The sequence below is a fragment of the Brassica napus genome, chromosome C5 (assembly GCF_020379485.1).
Source record: "Brassica napus cultivar Da-Ae chromosome C5, Da-Ae, whole genome shotgun sequence".
Taxonomy (NCBI): Eukaryota; Viridiplantae; Streptophyta; class Magnoliopsida; order Brassicales; family Brassicaceae; genus Brassica; species Brassica napus.
In genome coordinates this window covers 20,941,410-20,958,400 of record NC_063448.1, presented here as the reverse complement: position 1 = coordinate 20,958,400, position 16,991 = coordinate 20,941,410, and the positions used below count along the sequence as shown (strand labels likewise).

Genomic DNA, 16,991 nt, shown 5'->3' with positions numbered 1-16,991 from the left:
TTGATTGTCAATACAAAGGGGGAGGTTGAATTCAAAGTGTGTACCCTCGGGAAAAACATGATCATCAAGGAAGAACGTGGTGTCAATCTCAATGGAGAAGGTGAGAGAGGACCCAGTGGGTTTTCACTCTGTCAGTAAGTGGACCATCGTTTAAGATTGGTCGGATCATATTATATTGTCGGTACGTTTTAGCAAAATCAGGAGACGAACTTTTCAACGTTTTTCCTTAAACAATAAGTCAACAACGTTTGCTTTTCTAAGTGAACAACCAAAAATGGCAGACTTGATCTAAAGACAAATTAATCAAGAATTTTAAAACAGTCACCTTCACGAAGCATAACTATTTTATGAACTAAAAGTCCAAATAATTAGTAGGTTGTCTTGTCTGTGAAATATATACACATACATGTATAGTAAATATATCTACTTATATAAATGTATTCATAAATGCATCATATACCCATATATATGACCTAAATAAGTATTTCGATATCTCTCTCTCTCTCTCTCTTTCAAGATTCGTGCTTCAAAAGCATTGAAGGAACAATGTCTTGAAGAAGACCATAGTCAACAACTTCACGTAGATTACTAGAGTTAGGACGACTATGTTCGTACGGTACAGATCCCACCGACTGATAATTGACCGGAGAATGATTCATCATAAGAAACTCTCGATGGTGACGTGGGAAGCTATGGAGCAGACCATTTTCACGGTTACCTAATAGATGTTCCGCAATGACAGGACCTCTCAAACCCGACGGGATCGGATGGTTGTGTTTGCCTTCGTAGGTTGTGATTACGATCGAGGGATCTTGAGACGATCTCTCTAAGCGTTTCTTCACGTTACATTTTTGCGTTGTGCACCTATAGTAACTCCTGAAAACGCATACATAACTCTTGCATTCATATTATGTATATATACTTCTATATATATAAATGAACATGTAAAATATTTAAATTGGGATGTAGTGAGGAAGTGAACCTTGGATAAGGGCTGTCCTTGACGGCTTTTTGTCCGTATTTTCTCCATCTATAACCATCTTCAAGATGATCAATGTCGCTTTTGGTCATAAAAGCAACCCTAGCTTCTCTTTCCTTCTTCTCTCCTTTTCCTTTACCTTGTTTTGTCCTAACCATACTCATCAATCATCATCCACAAAGCATATTAGTCTCTAGGGTTTCAAAGGTTAAACAACTAATATTTTTTATCAAACAAAAAATTTACTAGAAAGACGATTAGCGTGTCTGACGGATTGTTTTTTGGACTCATAATCCACCCTTAGTTCACATTTGATAGGAGAAATAATGAAAGAAGAAAAAAAACTTACAACTGCTTGGAGCTTTCACCAACACCACGTTGGTCTCCGTCATGATCCTCCATTGAGATCTTATCTCCGAGGCTTTCTTTAGGGTCGGCTTCATTGGAGGAAGAAGAGACTATTGGAGAATACGGATTGAGGTTTAAGTAAGGGTAATTCGCTATTTGTCCCATACTGGACGGTGAAATCGGTTGGAAAGGGGAACTATTATTGAAGACTTTTTCTAGTGAGTTATAATCCATTACTAATGAACTTTTTAAGCAATTGGTTAAGCTTGTGAAAGATTTTTCCTCGAAAGAAGTGTTCTTGTGATCAGCCATTAGTTGAAGACGAGGAGAAGGAAGAGGAAGAGGAAGATAATTGGTTCTTTTAAGCTTAGTTGTTAGGTTCTATGTGGACTTTGGGCGATCAAGTCTTATGCGTACAAGTCCATTCAACCTTACTTTATTTGATTGGATATGTGGTCTTTAGTTTTGAATATTCAGTTAAGATGGGCCTGTAAATTATTGAGCTTCCATACAAAATCAATGTAATATAGAGTATGGAATATAATGTCTAGCCTAAGCTAAGCTAACGTTTCTATTTTTTTATATACAAAATTACACTGTAACATGTGCAATTGGGGTTACGTGGTATAATACCACATGAAATCTAATTAATTATGTATCTTAAACCCTTTTAAAGGCGACAACCTTTAAATTTTCGATTCAAAATTCCTAGTTAAAATCTAGTTTCATGGACACATACCAGTCGACCATTTTGTCATTTCGCATATTTAGCAGTCAAGCTACCTTGCATTCTGTAAACGGCACCTTCCACGCCTCAAGACACCTTGGCCTTAGTTCACCCGAAAGCGCATTATTCTGTATCAACAAATGTTTAAGCAAAACTTTATAGGCATTATCATCTTCTAGTTGTAAATGTTTTTTCTGGAAAGTGCTAATAGGTTTAAGTATTTTTTGGAGTGTGTTTAAAATGATTTTACCAACTAATAACCGTCCACATTTCTAAACATATGTTAACCGAATTACGAAGGTGTGTCTGATTTACTACCCTGCAACAATCGTTTTTTCCCGAAAAAAAGAAGAAAATTTGCCAACCGAAATATTAAAAATGGTATGTAATTTGGAAATATAGTTTCTCTACAATGGGAAATCAAACAAGATTGAAAGAACACAAGAGGGAAAAGTTTAAAAGTTTAAAATGGTCATAATTTTTAAAGACTTTAACGAGTTTAAAATATATGAATGTGTGAAAAAGAAAGGTTTGACAATTTCAACTTCAAATTAATTAGCTAGAAAGCTACTGAAACAAAAGTGGTTTATATCTCTAGTTCTATCTACCACACTATGCTTTGCACATTTTTCTTCCAGTTTTGAACTTAATGAATTCACTTATAATTTTTTTATATAATGGATAGCATTTTGATTTACTATTTTTTGATTAACATAGAAGTTTAGGTACAATTATCGCACGCATCGTACATGTAAGGATCAAAAGTAACAAAATAATGATTTAGCTAACTTATAATTTACTTTTCGTGTAAACATACATTTTTGTTCAGACGATTAATAATATTTATATTACATAACAGGTATGGCGGTTGGTGCGAATGTCATTGGCTTCCAAAGTAGAAATAAGATATAAAAAATCCCCGTTTGAAAAACATACGTACATCTTCGCAGATATGTCATACTAGTAATGATCATCACCGTATAGTGTTATGTATCAAATACATAGTTGAAGAGTCAAGACAACATCAATTCTCTATCTGTCTAACCAAACTAGACAGTCAGTGTCCTTAAGAGTTTATTCATCTACGTACGTAAGTCCTGCAGAGGAAAATTGAAAATAAAGATAAAATGGAGGTCAAACATATAAAGCAATGCAAACATTATGCATCTACTTCCATTATCTTTGCACTCGTCAAACGAGAACTTTCTTGGTGGGCGATACCGAATTATATACATTTCATATACACATGACCATCAAGTGAATAATTAATTAATAGTCTCCGTCTTACCTCTCTCCTGAACTTTTTGTATAAATTTTGTGTTTTTAAGGATAATTGTTGGAGGATTGATCAAAAAAAAAAAGATGATTGATGGAGGTTTTCTTGTATCAATTTTTTTTTGATTAAAAGAGGTTTATATAGATATATTCGTTTGTGACAGAAAAAAAGATATACTCGTTACTTTTTAGCTGCATTATTGATGCGTGTTGATTCAAAGTCAACGGAAACCACTTGATTTGTGAACAGTCAACATCCTTGATCCTTCTACGCAATAGCCTCACTTCTTCTTTAAAAAGGCTTCACTTTCTTTAGCTTTATATTTACCTCGATAAGATAAGCGTCTACATTGTACTCACAGATTTAAAAATAATCTTATCATATCATATAAAAAATACAAAAATATATACAAAACGTTAAAGAAGATTTCTTAAAATTGTATTTGAAATTGCGACTCCCTTGTTCCATACGTCCACGTATTGAACCCCGCTTAGCTTCTGCATCGCCTAGATCTGGTTTTTTATACTGTTTGGAAAACAAGATACATATTAGATCTCTACCGATTGAGTACCTTTGTAGTTGTTTCGGTTTGATTTCTTTGCGCCCCCTCACACGCCCTAGTACCATCGTATGGGGTCCTACTATAGGCCTAAGTCTGCTCATATGGCGGACATTAAAGGAAAAGGAATCTTGTATGAGGATGATGATGCACCGATTAAGCTTACGGATCAAGATGATTCTCACGTCACAAAGGAGTATCATCTATCTCTGATTGGTAAAGTCCTCAATCCGAAGAAACAAAACGTGGAGAAGCTCCTACAGACAGTGCCAACACAGTGGGGAGTGCAAGAACGAGTTACTGCTAATGACTTGGGGAATGGGAAGTTTTTAATAAACTTTACATCAGAGGAGGATCTAAAATCTGTACTGGAAAAGGGTCCATTCCACTTTAATTACTGCATGTTTGTCTTGGTTCGATGGGAACCCATTGTCCACGATGACTATCCCTGGATAATTCCCTTTTGGGTTGAGGTGGTTGGGATCCCTCTACACTTGTGGACGGTTACAAACATGAAGAGTATTGGTGGACGGCTTGGTATGTTAATGAGGATACTATTGAGCTCTCAGCAGGTAGAATGCTTATTGATGTCGACTCAAGACGACCTCTGAAATTCAAGGAAGATTGAATCTCCGGAAGGTGATGAAGTAACCATTGAAATCAAGTAGGATAGGTTATTTAAACATTGCACCACTTGTGGGTTAATGACTCATGAAAAAAGCTATTGCCCTAAGGCGGAGGCATTCATGCCATCTCAAACGGAGAGAGCTGGGGTCTTTGCTCGGGTACAACTCCCACAAGACCAGCCCAGTCGCCAGCCATTGCTGCGAGACTTGCGCGCTCATGAGCAGAGGAACATAGAAAGGGGCCGACAGATTCCACACCAGTCTTCACGTTCAGGTTCACATGGAAAAAACAGAAGTGATGTGGCTCGGTACCCTGATGCTCCGGTTCATAAGGCCGGTTTTAAAGCGAGATATCACGAGCAGGAGAAGGAGATCTCTAACTCTCGTATGATGTATGGTAATAAAAGACATCAAACACATTCCGATAGGATCATGAGGAGCCGGGACAATAAGCCTCGTTATGGCTCTCGTTATGGCTCTGGACCGTACGACCGTAAAGGTGAACTTACTTGGCGTGAGAAGTCAACCACAGGGCTAGGCGTCAAGATCAGATCTTCAGTTCATGTAAGAAGCACAAGCGGTGTGGTTCGCGATGCTGTTTCTTATGAACAGGCTTCGCAAAGCGGTGATAACTTGGATCGGTATCAGAGTCACCGGTCTGGAGATGAAGAGAGTAATGGATGAGAACATAAAAAGAAACGAATAGCGAGTTCAATTGTGTCTCCATTGCTGCACCCGACTCTAATGGATGAGAATGTTACGGTCAGGAAAAAAAGCTTAGCACGCTCCCTCACGTATTCACCTCAGCGGGAGGACGTGTTAGAGAATGAACAAATAATTGGTGCTTTGGACGGGATGGAGATACTTGATTCCAAGGATGCTGAGGCGATGGAATGCGACGCTTAAGGAGATGATCTGCTTGGAGAAGAGCTCATGGCGATAGAAGGTCAAGATCAAACAATGGATATGGCTGGACCTTCGGAGACTGATGCTGCTACCAAAAGTTCAAAGCATACGAGAGGTGGTAATAGATTGGGTGCTCCTTTGGGTGTCCAGAACAGAAAGTCAGAGTTCCTTCGTTGAGGTTCTCCGCGATTGCGATCAGTTATATCCTCAAAGCAAGTCGAGGCTGATAGGTCCAGACGTCGTGGACATAGCTCTAAGAAAGCGAGAGTTTCCACAATTAACGATGATGGTTTGATGGGTTCCAAAAACCCATCCAAACATCATTAATGCGGACAATCAGTTGGAACTGTCGAGGAATAGGGAACGACCTCACAGTTCGACGCCTCACGGAGATGTGTCAGAAGCATCGCCCAGGACTTGTGTTCCTTTCTGTGACGAAGAATAGAAAGCTGCTGTTGCAAAACATTCAGGCCGACTTAGGATTTGATCATTTGTTTACTGTTGAGCCACTTGGTCTCAGCGGAGGTTTAGCTTTATTTTTTATGGATGAATTTCAAGTTAATGTTTTATTTTCGAATAACTGTATGATTGACATTGAGGCAGTCATTGATGGAATAAAAATCTATATGACGTTTGTTTATGGGGATCATGTACTAGAAAGACGAGATCAAGTTTGGGAACGTCTTACGCGTTTCTCAACAACAAGAACTGGCCCTTGGTTTATGATAGGTGATTTTAATGAAATAACGGGTCACAACGAGAAGGAAGGGGGGAGACAACACCCTGATAGTTCATTCCTACCCTTTAAGCAGATGCTTAATGATTGTGGGATGTTAGAGTTTCCTTTCACTGGAGACATGCTCTCATGGGTAGGGAAGAGAACAGGAGGAACAACTGTTCGATGTCGCCTGGACAGAGCCGTAGGTAATCCGGATTGGCATGAGAAGTTTCCCCACTCTACTATCAAATATATGAGGCTATGAGGATCAGATCATCGTCTGATTCTTGCATATATACTCATAAAGCCAATGAGGAAATCCAAAAGATTCAAGTTTGATAAAAGATGGCTAGATAACGAGGAGCTAAGACAGGTCATTCTTGAGGGATGGAAATCTCCTGATCTTCCTCCCAATGCGAGTATTATGGAACATATTTCCAGTTGCCGGAAAGCCTTAAGTGAATGGAGGAGAGAGCATAATGTTAATTCGGAAAAATTAGCGGAGGACCTTAAAGAAAAAGTGGAGGGCCTGTATGAAAATGACGATCCTACAACTGAGAAAATTGCAGCAGCGTTGAAGGAACTTTCTGATGCTCTTAAGGCAGAAGAAATGTTCTGAAAACAGAAGAGTCGAGTGTTTTGGCTGAGAGAAGGGGACAGAAATACTAAATATTTCCATGCCTTAACTAAGCAAAAGAGAGCAAGGAATAAAATTACGCAGCTCCTAGATGCAGATGGAAATATAGTTGAGGATGAAGAAGGACTAGTAGCCATTGTTACTAGCTATTTTAGATAGATCTTTGAGTCGTCTAACCCAGAGGACATTGAAGAGGCTCGAGCTCAAGTTCCTACGACGATCACTGGGGCAATGAACGACAACCTTACAGCTCCGGTATTCGAATGGGAGGTCAAATTAGCACTTTTTGCTATGCATCCAGAAAAGGCTCCTGGACCAGATGGGATGACAGCGCTCTTCTATTAGAAATTCTGGGATATTGTAAAGGAGGAGTTAACTCTTATGGTTAACAAATTCCTTTTTGAAGGGACGGTGGTTGATGGTCTAAATGATACGAATATATGTCTCATCCCAAAGACAACGAAACCAAATGATATGGCTCAATTTAGACCCATTAGTCTGTGTAATGTCTGCTACAAGATAATCTCTAAGGTCTTATGCCAGAGACTAAAAAAAGTGCTATCAGGATTGGTTTCGGAAACTCAGTCAGCTTTTGTTGCTGGAAAACAGATTTCAGACAACGTTATGATTGCCCAAGAAATGTTCCATGCTCTGAGAACTAAACCAAGTGGACGTAGTAAAATGATGGCCATTAAGACGGACATGAGCAAAGCATATGACAGGATGGAATTGTCGTTCATTGAAGCTGTCATGCGTAAGATGGGTTTTTCAGAAACTTGGATCAGCTGGATTATGCGATGCATAGAGACGATGCAGATTTGTTTCGTGGACTTCAAAATCACTCATGTGCCACGAGTGCGCAACCAGTTTTCTGATTTTTTAGCTAAGACAGCTAGGACCTTCCGTAGAGAGCTACTTTTCATTGGTTGTTCTATTCCGGTCTGGTTATCCAGACCACCTCAAGCTTGAGTAATAGAATGGCCGTTCGTAGTTAAAAAAAATATATATATTATTTGAACTTCCGGTCCGGACACATTAATATTATGGATTAATCGAGTTTGTGTGTTTAGTAATACATATGCACCTGCTGACCTAAACTAACTATATATGGTTGCATGTTTAATGACCCTAACTATCAAAAGCATCAAAAAACATAAAAGTTGAATAAGAGGCGTGGAGGAAAATGGCAATGTTCTTTGATTGTAAGAGACAGGGTCATTGAAGTCATGCATGTCACTTGTCTTCCTCGTTTCTCCCGGCTGTGATGACCCAAGCCCTATCCCCTATATCATTTAACAATTTCTTTTTAATTAAAAATTTGCGTGTTTAGTGCCTCGTAATAAAATTGTAGCGGTTCTTAAAGTTGGAAAAAATTCATAACTATATGTATATTTGTTTTTGTACATCTATTTTAAACCTCAAATGTTGAACGTAAGAATGGGTCAACAACACTATCTCTTAAAAATTAAGGAGCCAAAGTCAGTGACAAACAAAAAAAAAGGAGCCAAAGTTTCATTTACTCACTTTTCGTTTCACCAGGAACCCGAATGTAAAGTTATATACACACAAGAAAACAGTCCTGGTAAAAAAAAAATCATGTCTGAATATTTGTTAGAAATGATTTTTCGAAATATTTCTGAAATATCATTGACCAAATTTTATTGATCGGAAAATAATCAGTTGAAAATCTATCTTTTTGGTACTTAACTAAAAGTCTGAGTAGATAAGCTATACACCAGTTTAAACATATTTAAGAATTAATCAAGCTTTTGTTTTGAAAATGATTATTGAATTTATTTAAATTATTTGATTATGATGAAACCGAATTCTTTTACCATCACCTATCGTCAAGGCTTAGTTTGATTTTTCTGTTAAGTTGTAAAATAAAATGAAATGCCTTTTAAACAAGTTTGGATTTTAATAAATATTTCATATTGTAGGTTTTAGTAATGACATAAAACATAATAATACGAGATTAATTGATAGGTCAAGTGTTGTCAACAAAATTTGATAGGTTAAGTGGGAGACATTTGCACGGATAAAATGATGCACAGTGGTTACATTTTCTTTGAAATTTACCTACCAACTTTCTAATCTGTTGTTTTCTTTTTCGATATTTGCTAGTTCAAATGTTCAACAGTCGTAAGTAAATTAATCTAAAATGGTTCTTTGAACTACATCATTGTTGTCACTACCAAAACAATGCAAGCTGTTAGTTCTTTTAGAAAATAACTGCATAATATGAATCATAATTGTCAACAAAAGAAACATATATCATAATTTTGCTAAAATGTTACTAGTTCTGCAATAACAAATATATATGAGAAATTCAGCATTTTTAGTTTATTTTCACAAAAATAATTTTCAGGAAAGAAAATGACCAAAAAAAATATTTTTAAATGGTAAAAATATATTTATGCCCTAAAATTAATTAATCTAAACTTAGCGTTTACAGTTAAGGGGTGAGATTTTGAGGATATAGTTTCAAATTTTAAAAAGTAAAAAATAAATATTAAAATTTTAAATTAAAAAGGGTTATTTTGATCATTTTCTGGGCTTTTTGCAAAATTGACTCAAAACTCAAAATCAAACCTAAAACTAACCCATGCTTTTTTGAATTTTTCTTTTGTCATATTCACCCCACAAGTTCATATAATTCACGAAAATGCAATCAAATTTTTTTTTCTTTCCGAAAATGACATTTTTACTCTCTCACCCTCATCATCTTCAAGTAATTACAAGATTGTCATTGTCATCAATACCTCAACCACCATGAACAACCAATTTGAAGCTCTTAATGCACCTAAAATCGATTTACACTCTTTCTTTCTCACTGGTTATGAACTAAAAACAACATCTCTTTCACTTTGCCTTCATATTCATCCAAAAAACTCAAGCTTTTGATTCAAATTTTTTTTATGGTTGATAGAGCCATTCAAGCATACTATTCTTGGTGGGTTACTTTCGTTTGAGATTCTGGGTGGTTGGAGAAGACTATGTGTGCTAAGGAAGTCATCTCACTAGTTTAAGGTATGAAATTGGAATTTTTTCCAGATATGTTCGTATAAAAGACTTACCCGTAAGTAGTCTGGCTGTAGAAGACTTACGGGTAAGTCTTCTGGTCAAACGGACGACTTATTTGTAAGTCGTCATCATTGTTTGTTAAAAAAAAAATCTAGAGAATACCCTATACGACTTACTGATAAGTCGTCTAGGATAAATGGGGTAGTTTTGCATTTGACTAAATTGTGTCAGATATTTGACTTTTCCTGGACGACTTACCAGTAAGTCGTCTCCGGGAAAACAAAAATTTCAATATTTTATTAAAGCTGGACGACTTATCTGTAAGTCGTCTCAGGTTACTTTTACAATTGGAAAATAAAACTTAAATATTTAACTTTTCCCAAACGACTTACGTGGAAGTCGTCAAGTAAGACGACTTACTAGAAAGTCGTCCAGGATAAGCAAAGTCGTCCAGATTTATTTCCTAGATTCTGGTCAAACCTTGCTTATCTCGGACGACTTTCTCGTACGTCGTCTACCTGGAAGACTTTCAAGTAAGTCGTCGGGGTAAAGTTAAATATTTAAGTTTCTTTTTCGAATTGCAAACTAACCTGAGAAGACTTACAAATAATTCGTCTAGCTTTAATAAAATATTAAAAAAATTGTTTTCCCTGAGCCGACTTACTGGTAAGTCATCCAGGAAAAGTCAAATATCTGACACAATTCGGTCAAATGCAAAACTAACCTGTTTATCTTAGAAGACTTACAAATAATTCGTCTAGCTTGTAAGTCGTCCTATTTAAAATTCAATTGCAAAAATGACCTGTTTGGACGACTTACTGGTAAGTCTTCCAGACGACTTACCGGTATGTCGTCTGCGTCAATGTTTAGTAAACTTTAATTTTTTCAATATTTACTAATGTGTTTTATTTTGAATTTTGTAGATGATGCGTCAGTTACATGCAGTATATGGAGAATGATTGTTGAAAGATTACCGTTGGGATTTTGTGGTTGATAATGTCAAAGGAGCGAGAATCATTTTTTTGGGGGAAGGTTCGAGACATGCTGAACTTCTTGCAATGGTTTAAGAAGATTATAACCTGGACATGAGCACAAATGATGCAGGCTCCAGACACCCCTCCTATTCATGTTACAAGTGATAGACAAGATGCTTTGAGTCTCCCAACTCAACATAGTCGAGGTGTTGAATACTTGTTTGCTGTTCGATCGGAGATAGCAGATACGATGACGGTACAACCAATTGATGGATGACGATTCTTGGTGAAAGGTGGCAAAATGGACTGTGTGATTGATTTGGAACATGGAAAGTGTGATTGTGGTGTCTATGCAGTGGAGAAAATACCTTTCATGCTATAGCTGCTGGAACATCTGCTGGTTTGCATATCTCCACACTTGTATGTCCAGTGTACTCAAAGGATTTTATGTATGCAGGATACTCAGAGAATATATATCCTTGTGTTGGACAACAAGTTGAGGAATGCACATGCTTTCTTCCGGATGAAAAGCGTGGTCCGGGAAGACAGAAGAAATCAAGATGGCAATCTTGGTTGGAGCTATCCAGGATGAGAGGACGCAAACCCCGGAAGCAACACAAGGTTTATAGATGCTCAAAATGCAAGGAAACTGGCCATACGAAACCACAATGTAAGAAATGACATGGACGACCTTCAAGTATGTCATCCAGAAGGTCTTCCAGTTAGTCGTCCAGGCTTTTTTCTTCCAGAAGACCTTCAAGTTAGTCGTCCAGTGTTTAGTCTTCCAGAAGACCTTCAATTAAGTCTTCCAGAAGGTCGTCCAGTTAGCCGTCCAGGGTTTTTTCTTCCAGAAGACCTTCAAGTTAGTCGTCCAGTGTTTAGTCTTCCAGAAGACCTTCAATTAAGTCGTCCAGAAGGTCGTCCAGTTAGTCGTCCAAGTTTTTTCTTCCTGAAGACCTTCAAGTTAGTCGTCCAGTGTTTAGTCTTCCAGAAGACCTTTAATTAAGTCGTTCAGAAGGTCGTCCAGTTAGTCGTCCAATGTTTTGTCTTCCAGAAGACCTTCAATTAAGTCGTCCAGAAGGTCGTCCAGTTAGTCGTCCAGTGTTTAGTCTATGTATTAAAAATTTGTGTTATGAACTTATATGTGTCAACTTCTTTGTCAAATTGCACTACCAAACAAATTTGAGATGGTCTTGCCCTTTATATTATCCGAAATATAGTTACAAAAGGTCACTGCTCAGAAGACTTTCCAGACTACTTATAGTTAGGTCGTCCAACATTCCAGCCGACTTAACTGTAAGTCTTCTGCGCAGAATATAGTTACAAAATAGGGATCAAGTTCAAATACAAAATAGGGATCAAGTTCAAATACACACATCAGCTTAATCTATCGTACAAAATAATCTAACGAAGCCCATTTATCACCCCTCATACACACCCAGGTTGGCATCATTGTCCTTGTTTTCGAACTCATGCGCGTCAGGAAGCTCTTGAAATATATCCACCGCCATCTTATCCCTCATAGTCTTCCTGTTGGCCTTAGCAAAGTCTTTTTTACTAAACTCTATCCCAAGAGCATGACATTCAATGTACTTTAGAGTGTACACACCACAATCACCAGCTCGGGCCGGAGGTATATTGGTCGGTCTCTCATATGTGAATGGCTTCAGGCTGTATTGGGCACATTGTTCGTCTGAGGAAGCGCACTCAACAAGCAGATAAGGGACCTTGTAGAGAAAAGGCTCCATTACCACATCGAGTTCTTCTAGGGAGATACTGGAACAAATGCTGTCCCAGACGACTATGTGCCTCTTAGGGATCGATATCCACATAGCAATCCAATGAGTGTCGTTTTAGTTCACTGGCGCATAGACATCATCAATATCCGTCACCCAAACCTTGTTCGATTGAAAAAATGATGGTATAGTGCCTGGATAATAATTCCACGCCCCACCAGGGAGTCTTCTTCCTAAACCGTTCTGATTGGGCTCCTTTGTAACAACACAATGAAGTCTCTCAAGGTCCTCGATGTACTCGCAGTTTAGACCAATGAGGTTTTCAAACTCTAACAGTGAAAACCTCACAGATTCTGGACCAACGAGACTCCACAGCTCATACTTCTTCTTTATGTCCAGCTGGAAACCGAGCATGTAGTGAACCAGCCTTGAAGCCCAATCAAATTCCATCTCTTGGAACTTGATGAAAACTCCCAACTTCGATTCCTTCAGCTCTTCATATTCGTCATCATGAAGAGCTTTCTTTAAAGCAGTATGCAACGTCCAACAAGTATGATACGAAATGCTATGCACTGTGGGGGGCTCTTCCCCTAATGTATGTATCCTACGGGAGAGTCCTGGTATATCCTTTTTTTTTGTCTGCAAAACAATCAAAGACAATCATCTCAAAACAATCAAAGACTTATAATTTAGTCAACCATCTCAAAACAATCAAAGACTTATAATTAAGTCGTCTGGCAAGTTTTCCAGCTGAAAGAGTAATAATTAAGTCGTCTGGAAAGTCTTCCAGCTGCAAGACTTTGCAGACGACTTAATTATAAGTATTCCAAGACTTCCAGTAGAACATTTTAAAGCACACCTGAAAATTCGGAGAAGATATAGTCGCCTTCGACATAGTGGTTATATATCTGCAAAAATAGACGTGAAAAAAAGAACGAGTGTATAAATTGATAGATACAACGTTTTATGTTCATTTTTTCCTCAATCAATCACTCGACAGTAAGAGATATAACTTACCGGCGGCGGAGTTCAACGAGACGCCTCCGAGAGAATGCGCGCTAGGGTTTCCTCTCAGATCTTATATAGAGGAAGCGGCTGTGAGAACGGTGGTGAGAACGACGGTGATAATGGCGGAGAGGTAACCGGCGGTGAGAACGATGGTTTAGAGAGAATCGACGGAAATTGCCTTTGAGAGAAACAGCGTTAAGGTTTTCTGAATTTCGCGAAACAGTGAATAAAAAACACCTTATATATGTCCGGTAAATAATCCGGTTAGGTTTAAAAGTACATTGAAAAATTAAACGTTCGATCCGGTTTGGATGACTTACTGGTAAGTCGTCTGTTGAATATTGTACATCAAACGACTTACGACTTACTAGTAAGTCGTCCCAGACCCTAAATTTAACCCCTAAAATAAATTGACTAAATTAACTAACTAACCACCTTATAAAACCGTAGTTATACTTAAATAGTGTTTACTATACGCAGAAATAAACACACTTAGGTAAATTTTAAATTTTTCAAAAAAACATTTATGCATTCCAAAATCTAACCCTAAGAACACATACAATATTACAACATATGTTGGCAAAACCTAAACCAAAGAATATCATGACTCACTACTTTCACTCATCTATGTTGAAAACAATTAACTTTTGTTATATCTTAATTTATATCTCTTAAAATATATGTTAATTACATGATTTCAATTTTTCACTTATCAGAATATTTTTTACAAAATTTTTAAATTATTTCTAAGTAGAACTAGTCCAGACGACTTACAGGGGTTAGAAACGTAAAAAAATTTTGGTTTTTTTGTTTGTTCACAAGGGGCTGATTGCAATAGCCTTTTAGGTTACTTTTGCATTTGATTCAAGTTTGGGTTTACTTTTGCTTTTGAAATCAAGTTGTGAGTCATATTTGACAATTTTCCCCGTTTTTTTCCTTGGTAGCTATTTTTGTATCAAAAACTTAAAAATAACTATTTAAAAAAAATTGTCCAATATATATAGCTTATTTTCAAACCAATTATTAATTTCTGGTGATAAATTTATCAATCGATCAGCTTCGTAGCACGATACATTATCTTTTAGCCGATCTACGCAGACCGATAAGCAAGGTGACAAACCAGTAAGTTAAAGCAAACATTTAGCAGAACACCCTGTAAGTTAAAGCAAACATTCAGTAGAAAACCCTAGACGTCATCTTCTTTCAAAGGAAGGAGACATGGTTGGTTATAAGATTAGATACATTTACTTTCACAAGTAGTTTAACTTGTAAAGCTCTATAATTAAAACTCAAAACCACACAATTTAATTTAGATTTGATAGGGTTTCAAGAAAAACATTAAAGTGGGACTTTGAACCACTCCTGTCTATTATAATTTCTAGTTAAGTGTGACACAAAGGTTATGAATGCTTTCCTTTTTTCATTTATTTTGTCTACATGGAGAGGGAAAATTAAAGAGATATACTGATTTAGCAAACTTCGACGTCGCTAAGTCATATTCGGAGCAGGTATTGTGTTTGGCGCGTTGGTAAATGGCAATATCTGAGATAAGAAATTAATTTTAATAATATTTTAGTTATTTAACTAGTACCAAAATCTTCATTTAGCTAATTATATCATTGAAACATACAGTAAAAAACTCTATAAATTACTAATGTTAGGAGTATTGTATTTTATTAATTTATAAAAGTTTCTTTTTTTAGATTTTTCTATTTAAAATATATTTTTTATAAAAAATATATCTATGATATTACCATATTTACGTTAATTAAAATTTTGAAATGCAACTTTAATATGGTTTTTATTATATGATTTGGTGTATATAAAATACATTTCATAGAATTTAAATGTGGTTGTAGATATAATTTTACTAAATATCATCAAAATATATTGTAATATTAAGAAAATATAAAAATAATTCTATAATGAATAAAAAATAATACAATGGTTTGTTTAAACTTATATAAAATGCATATACATATAAATGATTAATTTATGATTTTAATGAGACTGCATATTTACATATGATTTTTTAAAAAATATTATCTTATTGTTTTATTGATTTGTGTCATATTTTGAATAAGTCCAATTTGAAACCGTAGAAATTTATTCAGTTATTGTGTTTATTAATTTATTGAGTATTAATTTATTAACTTAGATTTTCTAAGGTAATAACAATGATCTAAAAGTCAAATGTCAAAAGAGTAAAAGCATAATAATTCTCAAAAAAAAAACAATGACTGGAAAATATAAAAGTCAAAAGTCAACGTCTAGGCTCAATTGAATTCGATATTTCAAGTTCAGTATCCACTCCACTAGTGACATTTCCATTACTATAACGACAAAAATCATCATTCTAGTAAACGGATTATTGTACGGCTCTCAAAAGAATTTCCTTAAGATGTTGTTTAATTGTCTTTTTCATATTTATCATTAAAAACTGAGTCACCATTTATTTGCATAGTGGATCTACGCAAAAGATGGTTTATCGAATCATAGTTATTACTTAAGCAATTGTTCAAAAAAAAGTTGTACTTAAAGCAAATGAAGAACAAGAACATACAAGGTTAATTAAAGTATATGTGATTGTGATCATTCTTAATAAACTCAAAACGATTTGATAGTAATTATTACATTTGAGACTTATGTTATAACGTTTAAGCAGAAAAATCAAATTATTTCAAAAAGAAACTTTCTTAAGAAGAGAAAAACACAATACCTCCTTTCTCTTTGATTCTTTCGGGTAATATAATAACTAACAACTTTGAGTGTCAAAGCTAACTAATAGCATTGTTTTTTTTTTGGTAAAGTTACATAGTGTCTCTGGAAACGTTATCTCTATATATTATTTGTGAAACATTACGACTTCTTTTTGTAGTCACATGTCATCACTAGGATGATTCTTAGAATTATTAGAGAAATATGTTGATCCATCTAATTATATAATAAACTTTTTATTAAACTAACCATAAATTCATTATTAATGTCATTTATTATTTCCTTAAATAAAGATTACGGAATTGCCTAATGTGGATAAAATATATATGACAATTAATGATTTTGAATAATAAAGATCTGAAAAAAAATGTATCTTCTATCAAATTTATTTAATTTAAAACTATTAAAATAATTTAAAAAAAAAAACACAATAACCATATTATAAAAATTTAGATTTTTCTGTATATTTTATATTTTGAATTTTAAAAAATGACTACAAATTACTAAAACTGCTAAAAGTCTCACATTCAAAATTTGCGATCTATGGTTTAAACTTTTTGTTATGACAAAATACAAATGATTACAAAATCATATAAGTAAAAGTCTAATTTAATTAATCATTAAGATTTAAAATATATATGTATATATATCATTCTAAATTAAACTATAAACCATATTGAATAAATAAATATTTTAGTTTCAAAATTTACTTTGAATAATTTTTTTTTGATAAAAGTTTTGAACTAACATTGATA

General features: G+C 35.4%; 2 protein-coding genes across 2 annotated transcripts; one reads left to right on the top strand and one right to left on the bottom strand.

Moving 5' to 3' along the window:
* Positions 1–326: 326 nt before the first annotated feature.
* LOC106361517 (WRKY transcription factor 71-like) lies at positions 327–1,987 on the bottom strand. Its single transcript, XM_013801269.3, has 3 exons — positions 1,329–1,987; positions 983–1,129; positions 327–876 (listed from the first exon to the last, which is right to left on the bottom strand). Exons 1-3 carry the CDS (start codon positions 1,637–1,639, stop codon positions 513–515), a joined length of 822 nt encoding a protein of 273 aa, XP_013656723.2. The 5' UTR covers positions 1,640–1,987; the 3' UTR covers positions 327–512.
* A 2,006-nt stretch (positions 1,988–3,993) lies between these two features.
* LOC111199010 lies at positions 3,994–4,500 on the top strand. Its single transcript, XM_022688419.1, has one exon. The coding sequence runs from the start codon at positions 3,994–3,996 to the stop codon at positions 4,498–4,500; it is 507 nt and encodes a 168-aa protein (XP_022544140.1).
* Positions 4,501–16,991: the final 12,491 nt, after the last annotated feature.

Bases quoted from the DNA above. Each gene is read 5' to 3' on its own strand.
- LOC106361517 (XM_013801269.3), bottom strand. From the start codon at position 1,639: ATGGCTGATCACAAGAACACTTCTTTCGAGGAAAAATCTTTCACAAGC. The intron at 1,130-1,328 runs GTAAGTTTTTTT...GAGTATGGTTAG, and splicing joins GGTGAAAGCTCCAAGCAGTT to GACAAAACAAGGTAAAGGAA. The intron at 877-982 runs GTTCACTTCCTC...ATGCGTTTTCAG, and splicing joins AAGGACAGCCCTTATCCAAG to GAGTTACTATAGGTGCACAA.
- LOC111199010 (XM_022688419.1), top strand. From the start codon at position 3,994: ATGGCGGACATTAAAGGAAAAGGAATCTTGTATGAGGATGATGATGCA.